Source organism: Saimiri boliviensis, chromosome 3 (genome assembly GCF_048565385.1).
Source record: "Saimiri boliviensis isolate mSaiBol1 chromosome 3, mSaiBol1.pri, whole genome shotgun sequence".
In the NCBI taxonomy this organism is placed as follows: domain Eukaryota; kingdom Metazoa; phylum Chordata; class Mammalia; order Primates; family Cebidae; genus Saimiri; species Saimiri boliviensis.
Window position 1 is genome coordinate 37875832 of NC_133451.1, and position 22639 is coordinate 37898470.

Genomic DNA, 22639 nt, shown 5'->3' on the forward strand with positions numbered 1-22639 from the left:
ACTACCTCCAGCTCAGTTTTTTTAAAGCCCTTGTCTGGTAATTCCAACATTCCTGCTATATATGACTCTGGTTCTCCTGCTTGTTCGGTCTCTTCTGTTTTCTGCCTTTTAGTACGCCTTATAACTTTTTGTTGAAATCTGGATGCTATGGTTTGAATGTTCCCTCCAAAGCTCATGTTGAAACTTAATCACTAACGTGGCAATATTGAAAGGTGGGGCCTTTAAGAGGCAAATGGATCCTGCGTGCCCCGTTGCATGAATGGATTCATTCATGGATTCACGGATTAATAGGTTAATGAATTATTTAGGGGTTATTCAAACAATACTGATAATTTATGCTTTAATTTAAAACATATAGCTGGGCATGGTGGCTCACGCCTGTAATCCCAGCACTTTCAGAGACCAAGGCGGGCGAATTACCTGAGGTCAGGAGTTCAAGACCAGCCTGACCAACATGGAGAAATCTCATCTCTACTAAAAATACAAAATGTCATGGGACTGAAATTGGTGGCTTTATAAGGAGACCTTAGCTAGAACATTAGCACACTCAGCCTCCTTAACGTGATATCCTGTGCTGCCTCAGGACTCATCAGAGAGTCCCCACCAGCAAGAAGGATCTCACTAGATGCACTCCCTTGACCTTGGACTTCTCAGCCTCCATAACTATAAGAAATGAGTTCCTTTTCTTGATAAATTACCCAGTTTTATGTATTCTGTGATAAGCAATAGAGAATAACTAAGACACCAGATGGGATGTACTAGATAAAAGGAATCCTGGTAAGTAGGCTTTTAGAGGTGTGTGGTAAGGTGCAGGATAGAGCAAGTGTTCTATAGTCCTATGATTAGGCCTCAGCCTTTAGTGAGCCTGTGTTCTTGGATGGTGAGCATCACCAGTACTTCCTTTTTATTTCTTTGAGATGGAGTCTAGCTGTCACCCAGACTGAAGTGCAGCGGCACAATCTTGGCTCGCTGCAACCTCTGCCTTCCAGGTTCAAGCGAGTCTATGCCTCAGCCACCAGAGTAGCTGGGATTACAGGCATGTGCGACCACACCACGCCAATTTTTGTATTTTTAGTAGAGATGGGGGTTTCACCATGTTGGCCAGGCTGGTCTCGAACTCCTGACTTCAAGTGATCCGTTCACCTCAACTTCCCAAAGTGCTGGGATTACAGGTGTGAGCCACTGAGCCTGGCCACCATTTCTTAATCTTCCACACTTAAGTGGAACAGGATAGTTTATAGAGGCTGGAGTTGGGCCTTTCCCTTTTCCCAGGTAGTTTAGGCTCTAATAAAACCCCAGCAGACTAGGCTTTGGTAAAATACTTTCTCCTGAGAGCAGGTCTTGTTAAGAACTGATTGCTCTGGCCTATTTTTAAATGGTTACCTTTTCAGCAGAGGAATCTTTCAGTAAACATTTAAGGAATTAACCTAACTGTCACAGGCATTCGAACCAGAGCAACTCCATTTTGAGTGAGGGCTAGGAAAATGAGACTAAGACTTGCTGGGCTGCGTCCTCAGAGAGGTACACATTCCTAGCCTCTAGATGTTTACGGTTAAGGGAGCAAATTAATAATGTTTACTAAAACAGACCCAGACCTGGGTGTGCCCAATATCCAGATATCTGGAGAACAAAGGCATTCATAACTTTGCTTAAAAATAATGATTCTTGCAAAATAATTAAGGAAATTAATCCTTCATCACAAACCCTTGTAGCAAAGCACATCTCCCCATATATACAACCACCATACCTAGGGTGGTGCATTCCTCCTTTACTTTCATTAATGTCTTACTCTGTCTATGGAGCAGCTTTCCTTTCACCACCACTTTATTTTCTTAATAAACTTGGTTTTACACTGCACTGAGAACTTGCCCTGAATTCTTTCTTGTGCGCGATCCAAGAACTCTCTCTTGGGGTCTGAATTCGGACCCCTATCCTGTAACATAACCGAAAACCCCAGTGCAAACGCACAGCACCCTACTTAAGATTGCAAACATTCGCCGGGCGTGGTGGCTCAAGCCTGTAATCCCAGCACTTTGGGAGGCCGAGGCGGGTGGATCACGAGGTCAAGAGATCGAGACCATCCTGGTCAGCATGCTGAAACCCCGTCTCTACTAAAAATACAAAAAAAAAAAAAAAAAAAAAAAAAAATTAGCTGGGCATGGTGGCGCGTGCCTGTAATCCCAGCTACTCAGGAGGCTGAGGCAGGAAAATTGCCTGAACCCAAGAGGCGGAGGTTGCGGTGAGCCGAGAACACGCCATTGCACTCCAGCCTGGGTAACAAGAGCAAAACTCCGTCTCAAAAAAAAAAAAAAAAAAAAAAAGATTGCAAACATCCATCATTAGTTATTTCAAATCATTAACTTTCTCTAAGCCAATCAGATTCCCACCTGATGTTGAAAAGAAAGGCAAAAGATAGATTGTTTCGACACTTTCAGACGCTTGGGCAAAAGAAAGCACTTTCATGCTATAAATAAAGCAGCACAAATAACATACGACAGGGCATTCATTATACTTGGGGAGAAGCTGCCAGGTCCAAACTCTAAAGGAAAACTATTGAAGCTCATTTTTCCTGCCCAGGTTAGCTAGCACATTTTGTTGAAATTGAAGGGAAAAAAAAAAAGATTTTGGTGAAACTGAACTCTACCTTGAAATAAACTACTGTACGTCTTATGCCTCATTCCTTCTATCCCAGAAACCTGGAAGAAAAAAAGATACACCTGAGCTCGTCAAATCCCTCTTCGCGTAGACTGTGTAGAAGTATTTGGCACATAAGTCAATTTGAGCCCGCCTCCTTTAATCCAACATTCTGGGTCTTTTCTCCCTTCAGCTTCTCCGCGCACCCTTCTGCCACCCCTGACATGTTGGTTACCGCGGTCCAAAACACGCACGCGCCTCTAAGGGTTTACAAAGCCCGCCTCCCCCGGAAGAATCTCCGGATCTCATCCAATCAGAGCCAGTCAGGAAGCTGTGCCAGGCCTCGCAACGCCCAACTTCCCAGGGCTTAGTCTCTGGTGTCACGTGATGCCACATTCCACCTCGCGACCACCTCTCAGAGGGCGGTGCTCTTGGCCCGGCCCCGCGAGGCACTGCCTTTCAGTTGCGCTCGCTGATTGGTCGCTGCTCGCGCGGTCTCCTGGGTGACGGGAACGCGGTAACCTGCTTGGTGAAGACCCGGTGCGCCTGCGTACTTCACAGTTCGCGTAGCAGCTCGAGCCTGGAGATGAAGGTAAATAACTTACAAATCCTCGGGGGGGTGGGGGGCGGGAAAGCACGACCACTGTCCCTTGGTCGCTTTTAAAATAGGATCTCTGTCCTTCTCCCTCCTCCCGAGTTTTTTAGAAACGGGGAAGAGAGCGAAGCGGCCAGAGAGGGCGGGGGCGAAGTTGAAGGGACGAGGGAAAGGGAAGAAAATAGGAGGAAAGGAAAGGGCGGAGAGAGAGGCCTCTCATTTTTGGGACTGCAGACGCCGTGGAAGCGGTGCGGAAAGTGGAAACTCCTCCCTAGCCGAAATGAGCGGACTGGATCTAAGGATACCGCAGCTTCGCACGAGGAAAGAACGGGTCGAGTGAACGCGTTTGGAGGGTCGCGGCGAAGTTGGCTGGATCCGGTGTCACGAGCTACTTCATTTCTTGGGGCTAAACCCCTGGCAACCCGCGCAGCTGCCCAGCGCCCTAAAAAGAATGAAAAGCCTTCCAAAGACCAATCTCAAATTGCATTGCCTGTGACCAGTCCAATCACTTGCTAGCGAGTGTACATTATTGACGAGAAATCTGCACCCGCACGCGGAGGTCTCACTCTCATGTGCCTCATCCTCTGCACGCACGGTTTCTAGGCTTGGGCTTCTTCTCCACCCCACTTTGTGATTTATCACAGCAGCCTTCCCTTGCTCTGCTCTGGCAAAGAAATGGAAGTCTCAATTTTAAAATTGTTTTGGACGTCCTCAGGCCGGGCGCGGTGGCTCACGCCCGTAATCCCAGTACTTTGGGAGGCTGAGGTGGGCGGATCACGAGGATCACGGATCACGAGATCGAGACCATCCTAACCAGCATGGTGAAACGCTGTCTCTTAAAAATACAAAAATTAGCTGGGCGTGGTGGCACATGTCTGTAGTCCCAGCTACTCGGGAGGCTGAGGCAGGAGAATCACTTGAACCTGGGAGCCAGCGGTTGCAGTGAGTGGAGATCGCGCCACTGCACTCCAGCTTGGGTGACAGAGCGATACTCCATCTTAAAAATAAAAATAAAAATAAATTATTTTAGACGTCCTCATGCTTCTTCGTGACTGTTAGTTTGGAAATTGGAATTTATGGACCAGTAATCCTAACTCCCATCCCTATTTCTAAAGCTCTTTACAATTTATGAAATACTAGAAGTGAAGAGATATTATTTGTGATTTACAGTTGAAATTTTTTTGCTGGAGGCAATTTAAGCAACTGACTTAAAGCCCTACGGCTAATAAGCAACAAACAAAATTTAAATCTTGGTTTTTTGGTTATGAAACTAGCACTATTTTCTCTGCACAGTATGTGGAGCATTTGTAGAACTCCACTGAAGAAAAATAATATGAGATCACAGCTAGAGGCAAGTCTGCCATTGAAGGTAATGAAATTCAAGTTTAAGGACTTTTCCCTTGTATGAAGAAGGGGTTCCAGGGTGAAGTAGTCAGAAAATTGTAAAAGCAAGATGCTTTTTTAGTAGAGACCAGCTTTCACCATGTTGACGTCATGATCCACCCGCCACAGCCTCCGAAAGTGCTGATACAGGCGTGAGCCACCATACCCGGCCAAGTATTCTTTCTTCATGAGTTTCTTCATGCTCTACAAAACTTAAATATCCCATGATCACAGTCCACCTCTACTTTCAATAGAGGTGAATTTCTTCTTTACCGTGTAAAATGCTCATTGGAAGAGGGTGCAGTGGCTCACGCCTGTAATCCCAGCACTTTGGGATGCCAAGGTGGGTAGATCACTGGAGGTCAGGAGTTCGAGACCAGCCTGGGTAACATGGTGAAAACCCTTCTCTACTAAAAATATTTAAAAATTGGCCGGGCGTGGTGGCACACGTCTGTAATCCCAGCTACTCAGAGGCTGAGGAAGGAGACTCGCTTAAACCGGGGAGGTAGAGGTTGCAGTGAGCCAGGATCGTGCAACTGCACTCCAGAGCCTGAGCAACAGAACAAAACTGTGTCAGAAAACAAAACAAACAAACAAAAAAACCCACAAAACACTGATTTGTATTTGTTTTAAGACAGTCTCACTTTTATTTATTTATTTATTTATTTATTTATTTAGAGATAGAGTCTCGCTGTGTCGCCCAGGCTGGAGTGCAGTGGCTCGGCTCATTGCAGCCTCCACCTCCTGGGTTCAAGGAATGCTTATGCCTCAACCTCACGAGTAGCTGGTATTACAGGGACGCTCCACCATGCCCAGCCAATTTTTTTGCATTTTTGGTCGAGACGAGGTTTCGCCGTCTTGGCCAGGCTGTATTTAATTTTAAGCATTAGAAGAGTTTTGTGTTGCCGAACAGACTAAGTCTCATGTAATAGTATCTAAACTTATATGCCTAGATATGTGCATCGTTGCTTAATCTATAATTTAATACTAAAATCTAAATTTTTTCACCCAAACTCATATTCCTAAATGTTCTAGATCAACACTGTGTACTATAAATGTAGTGAACCAATGTAATTTCATATTTTTAGTGGCCATTAAAATTTTTTTAAGAAAACAGGTAAAATTCATTTTAATAACATATTTTATCTTACCCAGTATATCAAAAATGTTATTTCAACATGTAATCAATATAAAAATTATCAATGAGATAGTTTACATTCTCTTTTCGGTCTTGAAATCTGATACATGTTTTTTATTTATAGCATAGCTAAGTTTGGATTACTTATATTTGTAGCCTCCATATTGGAGATCACGTTTCTAGATTGTTTCAATGAACAGAAAGAGTTTGATTTGGTAACACTGTTCACCCAGTAGCCAGGTTAAACACTTAATGATGATGTAAATATAACTAATGAAACTAATGGAAGAAAATAATGTTGAAAGGAGTAAGATATTTTGTATTTTTATCATGTTTAAGATAGGAATTTTTGTCTGGTTTAATCACCAGGAATCTATGCCACAGATAATTAACTAAATTCAGGCTTCAATTATTTTAATCTTTAACATCTATAAAACACTAAAACTTACACATTTTTATAAAATTAACATTCAGAAACATTAAAAAGCCAAAAAATTTTACAATAAAGGCTCTCCTGTATCTTGAGCTCTATAATTTACCTAGTAGTTGTGTATGTTTGGCTGCTTGCTTGGTTGATCTTGTTTTGTTGGTTTCGTTGTTAATTTCTGGTTAAGGTCTAACATAATCCTCACCATCCTGAATCCTACTGTTTTTATGACCACGTTTTGATATCTTTTCTAATCAACACTTGATTGTGTATTTTGAAAATACTAAAAACTGTGTTTATGTTTCAGCGTGTTTTCTCACTGCTAGAAAAGACTTGGCTTGGTGCACCAATACAGTTTTCCTGGCAAAAAACATCAGGAAACTACCTTGCAGTAACAGGGTAAGAACCAATGAATGTTGTAAACAATGGTTGTATGCCCATGTAACAACACCATCTACTCAGTAAAAGTTACTTTTTTTTTTAAGACTGAGTCTAGCTTTGTTGCCCAATCTCAGCTTACTGCAACCTCAGCTTCCCAGGTTCAAGTGAACCTGGCCTCAGTAAAAGTTTGGGTGTAACAGTTGTATGTTAGGAAAAGGAATATATTAATCTCCATTAACATCAAAGTTCATAGAACCTTTTCTCTGGTAGTAACTTTTTAGATACAGATTATGAAACTATCAGGAGAAAACACTGAAATCACTTGGATGGCACCTTTATATCCAGAGATAAATGAAAGAAACATTTAGGCTCACTCCTGTAATTCCAGCACTTTGGAAGGCCAAGGCAAGCGGATCACTTGAGGCCAGGAGTTTGAGACCAGCCTGGCCAACATGGTGAAACCATATCTCTACAAAGACACAAAAATTAGCCAGGTGTGGTAGCAGGTGCCTGTAATCCCAGCTACTTGGGAGGCTGATGCAGGATAATTGCTTGAACCTGGAAGGCAGAAGTTTATGTGAGCCGAGATGGCACCACTGCAGCCTGGGTGACAGAGGGAGACTCCATTCCCCAAAATAAAAAAAATTTTAAATCATATCTTTATGTTCCAATTGCTTTCAGAGCTGATCATATTGTGAAAATCTTTGATCGCCATGGTCAAAAAAGAAGTGAAATTAACTTACCTGGGTAAGTACAGAAGTAGATTAAAAAACCTGTCAAGCTTTGTTGCCTAACATATTTTAAAAATACTGCCTTAAAATTATAATCAAATAGAATCTTTTGCTTTTTCCACTTGCAAAGGGATTTTTTTAGCCATAAGTAATTGTGAAATATATAGAGATATAGTTGACAAATTAAAGTTTCTGTCTATAAACACCCATTTATTTATTCTATCTATGAATACTCACAGGGAAGCCTTAAGGCAAGATTTTAAGTCAGACCATGTGAAAGCATTGAGTCCACATGAAGGAATTCTTTTAAATTATAAACAAATCTTAGTGTATGTATATGCAGATAAGATAAACCTATATCTACTTTAGTTTTTCATCTCTAACAAATTGTTGGAAAACCCTTACTTTTTGCGTAACTTTGTAAACGGTAAAGATTTTATCTATTTTCAGGAAATCATTCTAGATTATACTAAGCATAATTGAAGCATTTTTAATGATTCAGTGTAATCACTACCTATTTTAGTTATTCTACTGTTAGTCTCAGTGGTTTTTAAGATGAATAGAGTTCCTCACCTAAACTGACTTATGCTGCTGTGCTTTTAAAATTCATGTATGCTTTTTGTAGTTTATTGACCATTTTTGAAAATCAGGTTTTACTTCTCTCAGTCTCTAACAGCCTTTCCTACCTCCTGCCCTGCCCCACCCACCTAATGCCATCATTTTGGCATTTTCCATTAACTCTCTTAATTATGGCTTCTGGTTTCTATGTTCCTGGAAACAGAGGTCAAAGAAGCTATAATTATATGTGAAATAAAAAGAAGACTCGGTAAAAAATGTCTTTGAGTAAATTGTGTGAGCTTTATTGCATGATCTCTGTGACATCTATTTGTTACATAATGGCCTCATTTCTTCTGGATCGTTTTGCTGTATTCATAATAGTGGAATTTGATTGACAGAGGATCCCCAGATAAAGACAATGCTGTTAAATACATAATCTTTAATTAGCAGATCATTTTATCAACAATCTGAAAGCTTCCCTCTTCCATACTCCCTAAATCTCTGAATATATTTTAGAAAATGAAGATCCTAAAACATATTTCAACATTTTGAATAATAAAATAATTAAAGTAATTCCCAACTGTCCTTAATATAAATCAAAGTATGGGTTAGCTAATACCCAAGAAGCAAGTGTCTCTAAATGAAAAATAGCATCAGAGAAGAAAAGGTAAATATTCTTATTAAGGATTTAAAAATTTGTAACATTTTTATAATACACATTTTGGAATAATAGCAAGAATCATGTTAAATAGACCATTTCCTATTTATAACTATGTTGTTAACTTAATCAAATTACTCTCCCTATTTTCTGCCAAGATATAAATGAAAATAATGGCGGGGGCCAGGCATGGTGGTTCACACCTGTAATCCCAGCACTTTGGGAGGCTGAGGCAGGTGGATCACCTTAGGTCAGGAGTTCAAGACCAGCCTGACCAACATGATGAAACCCCATCTCTACTAAAAATACAAAATTAGCCGGGTATGGTGGTGCATGCCTGTAATCCCAGCTACTTGAGAGGCCAAGGCAGGAGATTTGCTTGAACCCAGGAGGTGGAGGTTGCAGTGAGCCAAGATTGTGCCATTGCACTCCAGCCTGGGCAACAAGTACAAAACTCCATCAATTAAAAAAAAGAAAGAAAGAAAAGATTGGCCAGGCACAGGGACTAACACCTGTAATCCCACTACTTTGGGAGGCTGAGGCAGAAGGCTCACTGAAGCCCAGGAATTTGAGGTTATAGTGAACTATAATCACTTGAGCCCAGGAGTTTGAGGATATAGTGAATTATAATTGTACCACGGCACTCTAGCCAGGAAGGAAGGAAGGGAGGGAGGGAGGGAGGGAGGAAGGAAGGAAGGATGGAGGGAGGGAGGGAGGGAGGGAAGGAAGGAAGGATTCTTATTTACCACTTTAGAATTCAGTCTTTCCCTTTTTTACAATCTACCCAACAACTCAATTTATCTAGCGGTAACTTTGCTTCTCTTCTTTTTTTTTTTTTGAAACAGGGTCTCACTCTGTCTCCCAAGGTGGAGTGCAGTGGCACAAATATGGCTCACTGCAGCCTTGCCAGGGCTCCAGTTATCCTCCCACTTTAGCCTCCTGAGTAGCTGAGTAGCATGTGCATGCCACCACACCCAGCTCATTTTTTTTCTTTTTTTTTTTTAATAGAGATTCCCATCTTGCCATGTTGGCCAGGCTCCTCTTAAACTCCTGGGTTCAGGCCAGGTGCGGTGGCTCACGCCTGTAATCCCAGCACTTTGGGAGGCCCAGGCGGGTGGATCACGAGGTCAGGAGATCAAGACCATCCTGGTCAACATGGTGAAACCCCGTCTCTACTAAAAATACAAAAAATTAGCTGGACATGGTGGCACATGCCTGTAATCCCAGCTACTCAGGAGGCTGAGGCAGGAGAATTGCTTGAACCCAGGAGGCGGAGGTTGCTGTGAGCCGAGATCGCGCCATTGCACTCCAGCCTGGGTAACAAGAGCAAGACTCCGTCTCAAAAAAAAAAAAAACTCCTGGGTTCAAGCAGTCCTCCTGCCTTGACCTCCCTAAGTGCTGGGATTACAAGCATGAGCCACTATGCCTGGGGCGTAATTTCATTTCTTATTAATACCTTCTTTTCCTCTCTGTCAATCTAAAATAATCTTTCAAAACTTGAGGGAAAGAAGTTGGGAAGGAGGGAAAGGTGCTTGATGAGTTTATTTTATCAAAAGGCAGGTTCTTTATAAGATTTAAGAAAACTAACTTAAACATAGTTATATTTAATGTAACATATGAAAATGGTATTAAAAGTAAAATTTTAAATTTTTCCATCCCCTCAACAACTGCAAAAAATTGAAGTTAGTATTACCCATGCAGTGAATAGTAAGCTGTAGTTTTCATTTTATAGAGTTAATCTGTTGAAAATAGATTGAATAGTCTTGTTATAGACAAAAGTCACAAATAGTGATTGTACTTTTTAAAAATGTGTAGTGATATTTTGGTCTCTTTTTAAAAAGCATCTGTGTTGCCATGGATTGGGATAAAGACGGAGACATCCTAGCAGTGATTGCTGAGAAATCTAGCTGCATTTATCTTTGGGATGCCAACACAAATAAGACTAGCCAGTTAGACAATGGCATGAGGTAAGATAACTTTTTTATTTTTTAAAGCTTCACTTAGAGACATGAATATTTGTAGGTTTGATGCTAACAATTCTTTACTACTTTCATTTTAAAGAAACCTCACTGAGTTATTTTCTTAGAAAAAGATTATTTTATTATTGTATGTATAATCCTTCTTTTAATTTTACCCAATTAGAATGAAATTGTTATAATTGTGAAATATAAATAGCTTCTTAAACAGTTGCTTTCAGTGGAACAGACTAAGAAGTGCAGAGATGAGACAAAATATATACCGGAAGATCCAGAGATGGGCTTGACTGTAGGCATGGCTGGATCTAGGAGTCATAATGGTGCAATGAAGACTTTTTCTCCATCGCTCAGCTCTTTTTTTCTCTATGTTGACTCCACTCTAAATCAGATTCTCACCCACAACTACTGGTAGCGATCAGTGTATATTATTCTTCACAGCAAGTCATGCCATAGAAAAGAACATCACCAGAGCCATTCAGATCCTCAAAAGGCCTCTGAGTGCAGTAGGCAGGGCCATGGATTGGTACTCCCACCAAGTGAAAGGAAAGGTGAAGGGCAGGGGAGTTCACAAGTGGAAAAAAATCTTGGGCAGACAGAATAAATGACAGATAACCTGCTCAAATAGAAACCAGTTTCCACCACGGAAAAGAAAAACTTGTCAGTATTTCCAACTAAAACTTTGCCATTTTGACCTTGGACAAGTTGCTTAACCCCTCTCCAAACCTCAGTTTCTTCATCTATATGACACGGGTATAACATCTGCTTCATGGCTTCATGTACCCCTCAGGTGGGGAGGAAGAGATCATATACATGCTGTGCGACTAGACTGTAAGTTTTCAGTTTATTTACTAAAAAATAACTGAACCCAGAGAGAGCAAGGTGGTCATGTAGAACAGGACCAAATAGAACCAAGTGAGTGCAGTGCCTTTGACCCTCCGAAGTGGCTGGTGAGGCAAGTAGCTACAGAAGATACTGTCTACCAATGTAAAGTCTTCCTAAATCTAAGAACCTTCATTTCTTGCTCTGTCCCCTTACACTTTGGGTTTACATCGCTTTTCAGAAAGATTTTATACACTCTGTGCTTCCGTTCAAGGGAATGTTTAATAAACTTGAAGTACTGGTTTTTGAGCCAAATTCAGCAACAGTAAGGCCATGTTCTCACTCAAAGAAAAGTGCATAATTAACCCCTGGATGTTTCTGACTGGCATATCTCTGCCTCCAGCTCTCTATCTCCCCACAGTGTCTGTTTTTCCACATCATCTCAGGATCATAGTGATGTTTAAATGTGTGTCATGGCCAGGCAATGACATTAAGACCCAAGTAAATGGTAGATGTTATTGTAATTGTCATTAAAATAAAATTCAGGTTGCTTTACTGTTGATGTTTATATCAACTAAAGGACTTTTGTATATACAAAAGCATACCCACTATTGTTTGTTCTTTATTCGAAGGCCAATCTGTTACACTAGCTAGTTAATAAACGATATTTTGAACATCAATTTTTCTTAAGTACTTTTATTTAAGAAGGTTCTGTTGTACCCACCTTGCTTCCTCTAGGTTCAGTTATTCCTTAATAAATAAATGCTTGTAAGCAGTTTAGGTTCCATTTATAGAATTTATCTGAAGTTAGTCTTTTGAGTATTTCAGATTCCTTAAATGGTACACAAAACTTATCCAAATATAATTATTACAAAACTCACTGTGGTGGCGCTTAACTAAAACTATTACATTTAATTCATTGAGTCGAATTCATTTATTTTTCCTATATATGCTTTTATACTCTTTTAGGATTATAGCAGTATTTACTCTATTCCTGGCTAGACTTAACAGAAGTAGTCATTTAATTATGTAACTGGGATATAGTCTTTTCTTTCCAAATGTACATATAGGGAACTTGTGAGAAATGCCAGCTTTCAGATCCCAGCCCAGACATACTGACTGAGGACCCTTGACAGTGGCCCTCAGCTACCTGTGTTTTAATAAGCCCTCCACGTGATTCAAACACCTTAAATAGTACAACACCTTATTTATTTGTTTGGTTTACTAACTAGTGTAACCGATTGGCCTTTGAATAAAGAACAAACAATAGTGGGTATGGTTTTATATATACAAAAGTCCTTTAGACATTAAACATAAACATCAACAGTAAAGCAACCTTAATTTTATTTCAATGACAAGTACAATAACATCTACCATTTACTTGGGTCCCCCTACATAACATCTGCTTCACCAACCAATTCATTCTTGGATGGATCACAGAACATGGTTGCTTTTCCCAAGGCAATTTGGACCTGAGTACTAGGCATCCTTCTCAATGTCTTTTTAAATTGACCTTCAGTTGTCGTATTAATAAAATTCTTTTAAGCCCATGTGTTATACATAATGATTTTTTATAACCTGTATATTTCCCTAGGAGAATATATTCTTTAAATTTTTGCTTGGCCAGAGATACATGTGATTGTTATACGTTATCTTGATCCAGTAGCATTACTGGAAATATACATATGCTTTAGTATCGTATTGGAATTTACAGGGCTTTCTGCAGGCCCTGTCTCCTAAGAGAAGAGGGATGGAGTTTGTTCAGTTAGCTCTTCTTTTGAGGACATTTGAGTACTTGATCTTAGAACATAATATTTAACACTTTCTTTCTAGTTGATTGTTGTGTGACTGTCAGTGCTGATAAACTATTGAGCGGACTAATGTTTATCCTATATATGATCACTGTCGCTGATCAGATCTTGTTCTTGTTATACAGTTCTTTTTTCTCATACTATTTTTAGCTCATGCAAAATTACTTTTATTCATATTTTCTTTGAAGGAGTCTCCAAGACAGGATTAAATGTGTAAGAGATTTATTACAGGAAATGCCTGTGAGGGAACAGAGAGAGGTTAGAAGAGATTGGAAGAGCTGTCAGACCGCAGTGCATGTCTGACTCTTATAAATCAGAGAAGGAAAGAAGTAAGTTTGAGTAGAAGCATCTTGAATTGTAGCACAGGTTTTTGTTTTTGTTTTGTTTTGTTTGTGATGGAGTCTCCCTCCGTTGCCCAGGCTGGAGTGCAGTGGCATGATCTCGGCTCACTGCAATCTCTGCCTCCCAGATCAAAGCAGTTGTCCTGCTTCAGCCGCCTAAGTAGCTGGGACTACAGGTGCTTGCCACCACGCCCAGCTAATTTTGTATTTTTAGTAGAGATGGGGTTCTACCATGTTGGCCAGGCTGGTTTTCAACTCCTGACCTCAGATCAGATCCTCCCACCTCAGCCTCCCAAAGTGCTAGGATTACATGCATGAGCCGCTACACCCAGCCCATTAAATTATAGCACAGTTCTAATTAAGAAAGTTCAGCTAGGCCTGTTGGGAGTCTTTCGGCAAAAGTTACCTGTTAAAGGAGTCCTGCTCAGGAATGGGCCTCAGCAGTTACCTCTTCCTCACTCAGCCATTATCTGGGAGCAGCGCATGAGAAAGTACAGCCTGGCTCATTGAGGTGGATTCCAAAGCTAGCAGTTGGGGCTCTTGGTCAGTTACACTTTCTGCAGACAGAGGGAAATCTGAGAGGCACATTATTGCAGCTATGTACCTACTTAAAACAAGGAAAAAAAGATTAAAATGCATATTTATCTATTGTAAATAGAAACTTAATAGAAGAACCTAGCAGCCTGATGTTAATACTCCCTTACTTATTAAAATTAATTTTTTTAATAAACATATGCTTCTATTATACAACTAATTTTTCCACATACTTTATTTTTTTTCTCTTGCAAGTAACATCATGATTTTACAACCTTTCATAAACTCAACTTGTATCAAGTATGTAAATTTTAATCCTCAAATTCTCCTAATTTAGCCAGAGGAAACCTCTTTAAACTTACTCTTTTGTCCTTTTATCACTGTCCTCAACATTATTGGAAGCAGTATTGCTGTCTGAAAACCATACCATGGTCTGTCCATGGTGCTCAAAGTTTAGGTGCGTCAGAATCTCCTGGAGGGCTTATTAAATCACAGGTGGCTGGGAGCCACTTTCAGGGTTCCTCAGTCAGTATGTCTGGGCTGGGATCTGAGAACTGGCATTTCTCACAAGTTCCCAGATAATGCTGCTGGTTCTGATTTCAAATTTTGAGAACCACCTTTCTCAAAAGAAATCACAATGAGATTTCTTTTCTCAATATATGGAAAGAGGTACTCTTCAAGAAGTTCTGCTTCCCCTTGGTAGGGAATTGTATAACACTTCAACTTTTTGAATCCTAGAACGCATAGAAGAAGTGTAAGAACAGGTGGTGGGCAAAAGTGGGGTTTTTTTCTCTCTCTCTTTCTTTTTTTTTTTTTTTTTTTTTTGAGCTGGAGTTTTGTTCTTGTTGCCCAGGCTGTAGTGCAGTGGCACAATCTCTGCTCACCACAACCTCTGCTTCCCAAGTTCAAGTGATTCTCCCACCTCAGCTTCCTGAGTACCTGGGATTCCAGGCATGCACCACCACACCTGGCTAATTTGTATTTTTAGTAGAGACAGAGTTTCTTCATGTTGTTCAGGCTGGTCTTGAACTCCCTACCTCAGGTGATCCACCCACCTCGGCCTCCCAAAGTGCTGGGATTACAGGCGTGAACCACTGCACCTAGCTGCAAAAAAAGTGTTTTCTACCTGCTTTTGAGTTACTCTTAATAGTGACAGAGCTAGAAAAGATATATCCTTTTTAGGGTCATGAATTCCCAATGATTTTTCCCATTTAATGTATTATGTTATTGGATGCCACTTTTTTAAAGCATGAGGATATATAAATATCCATTAATATTTTTAATCACATTTAGAGCTAAAACTATCACTAATAAACAAATTAATAAATATCTCATAGATGATCTCATAAATTTTGAGGTTCTATCATAACTGAATTGAAGTCTACATTCATTATACATTTGTATTTTGAGTCTAACTGACCCTCAGATCATCCTATAGCATCTCCAAAATGTCCGTAGCATTTAGTCTTTGTCCTAAAGCATTAAGTTTGTATTTTATACTTTGGCTTCTAAGTAGACGTTAAAATTATCCATGGAATACTTTTTTAAAGGACTGTTTAGAGGTTATGATCATGAATTGTTTAGTAATTTATATCTTAATGTTACAGGGATCAAATGTCTTTCCTTCTTTGGTCAAAAGTTGGAAGTTTCCTGGCTGTTGGAACTGTTAAAGGAAATTTGCTTATTTATAATCGTCAGACATCTCGAAAGATTCCTGTCCTTGGTAGGTGATAGCTGGAAACACTGCTAAATATTTGAGATGCTTTACCTAAATGTAAATTCTGCTGCCTCAGATTTCCCTAATCTTGCAAGGGAAATTTTGTAGTATGAATCCCCTCTCCATGTCCCCACAAAGTCTTAAATTTAGCTAAACATGAACATCCCTCTTCACTGCTTACTAAGAACTTCCCAGGGTATATAGAATAGATTGCGTTAAAGTTGGCCTGTGCCTTTGACATCAAGACATTAATAGCATGGCTTCCATTTGTCCTTTCTCACCCAGATTGTACCTCTGGACAGGGAATAGCTCATATGCATATGAACGCATATTGATAATATGTGCTATTTTTGTTATTAATTTTAGTTAATTTAGTTACATTACAATATGTGGTAATTTTAGTCCAAATAGTAGACATATTAAAGCATTTACTGCTTAGATAGCCTATATCAAGATTCCTAATTCTGACCCCTCACCCTCTCCAAATCCTAGTTAAATCTAGGTATGCACTATGAGTTCCGTTGGCCTCAGCGTATGCAGCCAAAGGATGTTTTTATGGGTTCTTTGTGTGACCTTGTTTCAGCTCTTTTATTCCCCCAACTTCTGGTCACTTGGCATCTGCCCTCTGAATACCCAAGAAGAAACATCTATTCTTGTCAGTTACTGTGACATCATGATGATGAGTGGTAGAACCTAGTGGGCTTAATTGCATCCAGGTGGCCAGGAAAAGTATAACTTACTGCTAATAAAGGCATTACGCTCTGGAGATAGGAGTACCCATAGATACTTGAGAAAGTGCCCTTCCATTGAAGACAATCATTTCAAATTACTTTTACATATATGTGTCTCTTTAACGTTTAGCATTAATTTTTGGTGCTATCACTAAACATTAAAGTCATTGAACTATTTGAAAAGTTAAACTAAAATTTTTTAAGTTACAAAAATCAACCTTAAATTAATTTGTTTATTAACTGTTATTATTGATGTTAAGACTAACTTGATTTCTGAGCACTGGAAGCAAAAGGGCCTTGAGGTTTATGCAGAGGAGGAGGAGGAAGAGATTTTCTTCTCCCTTTCTTGGGTATAGAAAGAAGTTTCTCTTTGGCATCTTCCCACTCGTCTTTGTATAGTCTTTTCCCCTTTCTAATGCCTCTTTCTTTAGACACCCAGTTCCAGTATAGCACCCACGTCCCTTAATCTGTGATCAGCAAAATCTCTTCTATATAGCCCCAGTACCTTCTCTGAATATTTCCTTCACTTTCGTGTTCTGGTCTCCTGATTTGAAATACTGTCTGTATCCTGAAAACTCCCAAATTTATATCTCTTCCACAGTGTAGACCCCTACATCCAACTGCTTACTCAACATCTTCAATGAGGTATCTAGTAAACACTCCAAATTTAGCATTTCCAAAACCCTGTTGAGCTTCTCTTTCCACTGTTGCTGACACTTTATTCTTCCGAATCTTTAGACCAAGGTTTAGGACCATCCTTGACTCTTTTCTTTCTCATACTCTCCATGTCTAATTTATCAGAAAATATTACAGACTCAACTTTAAATTAGCTCCAGAATACAGCCTGTCTTACCACCTATACTGCTACCACCATGGTGTGGTCTCAGACATTTTCTACCTTAATTTCTGCAGTCTCCTCTTTACTGGCCTCTCCACTTCAACTCTTGCCCCACTGTAGAATCTTTTCAACCCAGAGGCCAGAATGAGCCCTGTGCTCAGAACTCTTCAGTGGTTCCCATCTCACCCAGAATCAAAGCCACAGGCCTTAAAATGGCCAGAACAAATCTTCTATAATCTGGCCTTTGCAACCTCTCTGACTTCACCTCATATTCTTCCCTCTACGTTTGTCTGCTGCAACCATACTGTCCTTTCTGAGCCTCTAACATACCAGGCAAACTCCTGGCTCAGTGTCTACTCACTTAACCATTTTATTTAATTACTGCTTTCTGCATAAGTACTGTATTAGATACTATGAAGAATAAAATGATTGTGGTCTCTGCTTTCAGTAACAGCTAAAATAGCTGACACTTAGATAGCATTTCATGTGTGCCTAGCACTTTGGTCAGTGCTTTAATACAGTCGAACCTCAACCCTACAAGAAGTCCTACTATTTTCCCCAATTTATGGATGAAGTGAGTAAAAAATAGAGAGATTGACTGGGCATGGTGGCTCATGCCAATAATTCCAGCATTTTGGAAGGCCAAGGCAGGTGGATCACGTGAGGTCAGGAGTTTTGAGACCAGCCTGGCCAACATGGTGAAACCCCATCTCTACAAAAAATAGAAAAAAATTAACGAGGCATGATATTGGGCTCCTATAATCCCAGCTGTTTGGGGGGCTGAGGCAGGAGAATTGCTTGAACCCAGGAGGCAGAAGCTGAAGTGAGCCGAGATTACACCAGTGCACACCAGCCTAGGCAAAAGAATGAGACTCCATCTCAAAAAAAAAAAAAAAAAAAGAAAGGTTAATTAACTTATCTAAGGTTTTTTCAGTAGGTAGTGGAGCTAAGATTCAAAGCTAGGCAGTCTGGCTCCAGAATCTATACACTTAACTATTCTCATTAGTAGAATCAGTGGCATGATCTCAGCTCACCGCAACTTCTGCCTCCCAGGTTCAAGTGATTATCCTACCTCAGCTTCCCGAGTAGCTGGAATTATAGGTACATGCCACCATACCCGGCTAACTTTTTGTATTTTTAGTAGAGATGGACTTTCTCCATGTTGGTCAGGCTGGTCTCGAACTCCCGACCTAAGGTGATCCACCCACCTTGGTCTCCCAAAGTGTTGGGATTACAGGTGTTAGCCACTGCGCCCAGCCAAAAATGTAGTTTTTGCACTGGCGAGAAGGCCTAATGAAAACGCTTCCTGATAGTTAATGGTTATCTGACATTACTCATTAGCTTAGTTACACAGTTCTTAACACAAGTCTTGCTGGGGTGCATTCATACAGGTACATCAGTATTATCATAAATTATTTTATATCTTTTAGTTGTTACTGTTTCTGTTTTTCTAAGAGATAAGATCTTGCTCTGTCACCCAGGCTAGAGTGCAGTGGTGTGATTACGGCTCACTGCAGCCTCAATCTCCTAGGCTCAAGGGATCCTCCCACCTCAGCTTCCTGAGTAGCTGGGACTACAGGCATGCACCACCAGACCTGGCTAATTTTTTTTTTTTTTTTTTTTTTTTAATTTTTGTAGAGACAGAGTCTCACTATGTTGCCTAGGCTGGTCTTGAACTCCTGGGCTTATGCAGTCCTCCCACCTCAGCCTTCCAAAGTGCTGGGATTATAGGCATGAGCCACTGTACCCCTCTGCCTCTTTTAGTTATATATAAACAGTTAAACTGTGAATGTTAAATCTGCTTAGGTCAAAGGTCTATCACACCATCAAGCTGAATGTATGTAAAATTAACTTCACTGTTTTGGGATTTTCTTCTTTAATCTTTGGAGCCAGGCATGGTGGCTCACACCTGTAATCCCAGCACCCTGGGAGGCCAAGATGGGCAGATTGCTTGATCTCAGGAGTTGGAGACCAACTTGGGCAACAAAGTGAAACCACGTCTCTACAAAAAATACAAAAACACCAGGTGTGGTGGCTCACACCTATAATCCCAGCACTTTGGGAGGCCAGGGGGTGGCAGATCACCCAAGGTCAGGAGTTCAAGACTAGCCTGGCCAACATGGTGAAACCCTGTCTTTACTAAAAATACAAAAAATAGCTAGGTGTGGTGGCATGCCCTTGTAATCCCAGCTACTTGGGAGGCTGAGGCAGGAGTATCGCTTGAACCTGGGAGGTGAAGGTTGCAATGAGCCAAGATCGCACCACTGCACTCCAGCCTGGGCAACAGAGTGAGACTCCTTATAAAAAAAAAAAAAAAAAAAAAAAATTAGCCAGGTGTGGTGGCATGTGCCTGTAGTCCCAGCTACTTGGGAGGCTGAGTTGGGAGTATGGCTTGAGCTTGGGAAGCAGAGGTTGCAATGAGCTGAGATCACACCACTGCACTCTAGCCTGGGTGACAGAGCCAGATCCTGTCTCATAAAAAATAAATAAATAAATAAAAGACATTATCTTTGCAGGTTTGGTTATATGGTAAATAAATAAAACTTGTCAAGGAGCAGAATATCTTTTTACATTAGGGCCTGTGCTTATATCCACATAAACATTTGGAAAACAGTATTGCCTTTATATGCCATTATTTTGATTGACACCTTGGTAATAAACTTTTAAATAAGGTTGCTCAGACATTAACTGCTTTGATGAGATTCTAAATTCCTGACTTTTTAATCTCTTGGTATATTCAGATTGGCATCACAGATTTTTTTCTTTGAGAAATCCACATGTCTGTACAAAAATCATCTCTTTTTCAGGAAAACATACTAAGAGAATCACTTGTGGATGTTGGAATGCAGAAAATCTGCTTGCTTTAGGTGGTGAAGATAAAATGATTACAGTTAGTAATCAGGAAGGTGACACGATAAGACAGGTAATATAGTAACATCTCTTTGGTCTGATACAGTTAAGCTTTCCCTCCAGATAGTTTGCCTATCAAACTAATCTATACAATTTTTAAAAATTTCTATGTGAGGTGTATGTGTGTGTATGTAGATATATATAGATATATATAGATATATATATATACACACATATATGTTTGTGTGTGTATATATATATATATAAAACTTCAAAAATCTTTTTATGTATATATATATGTAACTTCAAAAACCTATTTATGTATTAAAACATTTTTCTTTGATATGAATATGTTATCCAAATATCCTCCTTTGTATATTTCCCTTTGGTAGTAACATGGATTATTAGCTCTGTGGTTCTGGTTAGACAGTGTATTTGTGAAATGACTGTTATTTTATGTGTATATTTATAATGCAAATGTTAATAACTGGTAGATCTTGAATTCAGAGTCAAGTCTGACTGATTCGAAAGCCCATACCTTTAAATGATAAATTCCTTCCAAACTAATCCTAATTAAGTTTTATCTTAAGATTAAATTTTTCTATTCATATTTCTCAAGATTGATTAGATCTTTCAGAGGCTCCCTCCTTACGGGAATTTGTGTCACCAGTAGTTACATAATGTGACACATGGGAAAATTTCACTTTCAAGTACTGTTTATGATTTAGTATTGCTAGAGTAATATTGACTAACACATTGTTTGAATACCTTCTGGGCACATGGCACTGTGCTGTATACTATAGAAAGAACATGAAATGTGGTTCCATATTAGCTATCTGTTGCTGCATAACAACCTCAAAATGTAGAAGCTTAAAACAATACTTATTATTTCATGGTTTTAGGGTTGAGGAATTTAGATGCAACTTACCTGGGTGCCTCTGCCTCAAAGTCTCTACAAGGCTCCAATCATGATGTCAGACAGGGCTGCAGTTTCATGTGAAGGCTCGAATGTGGGGGAAATCTTCCTCCAGGCTTATCCACATGGTTGTTGACAGGGTTCAGTTCCTTATGGTTTGTTAGACTCAGGGCTTCAGTTTCTCTCTAGCTATTCACTGGAAGCCTTAACTTCCTTGGCACGTGGATCTCTCCATAGAGTGTCTCAACACAGCAACTGGTGAGAGTAAGAGCAGCCATTCAAGACTGAAGGTGAATCTCTTTATAACCTAATCACAGAATCACTTTGCCATATTTTATTCTTTAGAAGTGAATTACAAGGGATATCCCACCCTCAGTGGGGCAGGGGTAGGGATCACACAGGCATAAAACCAGAAAGTGGAGATCACTGTGGGCCATCTTAGAGGCTGCTGGTCATAGGGCCCCACTCTTAAGAAGATATTACTAATCATTATAAAATACACATGGCCTTATTGATTAATTGTCACATTTTGTGGTACAGCTTACCTGTCCTACAACACTGGGGAGACAGAGGAGATGAATGAAAGTTTGATTGTGAGTCTCTAAGAGATAGAAGGCAATCCAAATCAGTCAGGGTATAGATAAACTGTTTGGACAGAGAGACCTAAAATTTCAGGGGTTGTAAGAATATGATAGTATGGGTCTGGTGGGTTTTTTCCTGTCTTTCTTTCTCATGTAACAGAGAGACAAGTCACCTACGTACCTCTGCTTCACTAAATTGTACAGAGTCTCCAGTTCCTTCCATCTTATTACTCTGCCATTTTCTAGAGTATTGTACCCTCATCTGCATGATTGAAGCTAGTGTACCAGGATCACATCTGCATTTCAGCTCCAGGGAAAGGACAAAGAGAAGAAATAGAATGTAAGAAGTTTGTAAAGGACTTGATCTGGAAGATGCATTTATTATTCCCTTCATATCACATGACTATAACATAGTCATATGTCTAAATCTACCTGCTGCCAGGAAAGTGGCAATTTTAGTCTGCCTGCATGACTGTGTACCTTGCTAAACCTTGTTTTACTAGATAGTGCAAAACATATACTCATTCAGTCCAAGCAGAACAGCAAGGAAAAACTTAATACAGCTTGTTCGTGGGTTATTCAAGCTTGGACTAACTGAAGATATAGGTTTTGATTGGGAATTTGTAGAAAATAGGGCTGAAGAAGAAAGCTGATTCCTGTATCTCTTTTAATAATTCTATTTTCCATACCCTTTAGAAACAGAATGGTAGATACAGTATAAATGCTATAACTCACCTCTCTTGTGTTCATATCAGACATCACTAATAGATAGTGGATTTTTTTCCTCTTCACTGAATCAAAATGTGGTCTTAAGACTATTTTTCCACATAGCATTCCAGGAAGTCACTACAATTCAACCATTATTTACGTACAAGATAACTGTTTTTCATTTCTAATCCTTATGAAGTCTGCTTCCAAAATTCTACATACTACTTAAACTGTCATGTAGTAAGCAAAATATACATCATAAGCATTGCTTGATTTGATGTGTTTTCTTAATTGCTTTAACTTTGGTGTTCT

General features: G+C 39.8%; 1 protein-coding gene and 2 long non-coding RNA genes across 7 annotated transcripts in view; 1 reads left to right on the forward strand and 2 right to left on the reverse strand.

The window, feature by feature from the left end:
* The window catches only part of LOC141583984 (uncharacterized), a 60516-nt gene extending 57638 nt beyond the window's left edge, over nt 1-2878 (reverse strand). For both annotated transcript variants that reach the window (XR_012516821.1, XR_012516822.1), the window contains exon 1: nt 2718-2878. This is a non-coding gene — a long non-coding RNA (uncharacterized LOC141583984). The remainder of the gene's footprint in view (nt 1-2717) is intronic.
* Nucleotides 2879-3103: 225 nt separating this feature from the next.
* Nucleotides 3104-22639, forward strand: part of WDR19 (WD repeat domain 19) — a 111528-nt gene continuing 91992 nt past the window's right edge. For 2 of the 4 annotated variants that reach the window (XM_039468118.2, XM_074396022.1), the window contains exons 1-6: nt 3118-3226; nt 6485-6576; nt 7240-7305; nt 10347-10472; nt 15594-15709; nt 20080-20195. In XM_039468118.2, the coding sequence (XP_039324052.2) occupies nt 3221-3226; nt 6485-6576; nt 7240-7305; nt 10347-10472; nt 15594-15709; nt 20080-20195 (522 nt within the window). In that variant the 5' untranslated portion in view covers nt 3118-3220. Of the gene's footprint in view, nt 3227-6484; nt 6577-7239; nt 7306-10346; nt 10473-15593; nt 15710-20079; nt 20196-22639 lie in introns of all 4 variants that reach the window. The other 2 variants (XM_074396023.1, XM_074396021.1) reach the window with 2 other exon arrangements.
* Nucleotides 8131-22268, reverse strand: LOC141583985 (uncharacterized). The gene is made up of 4 exons (XR_012516823.1): nt 21801-22268; nt 21051-21293; nt 13859-14009; nt 8131-8268 (listed from the first exon to the last, which is right to left on the reverse strand). It is a non-coding gene; the product is annotated as an uncharacterized LOC141583985 (long non-coding RNA).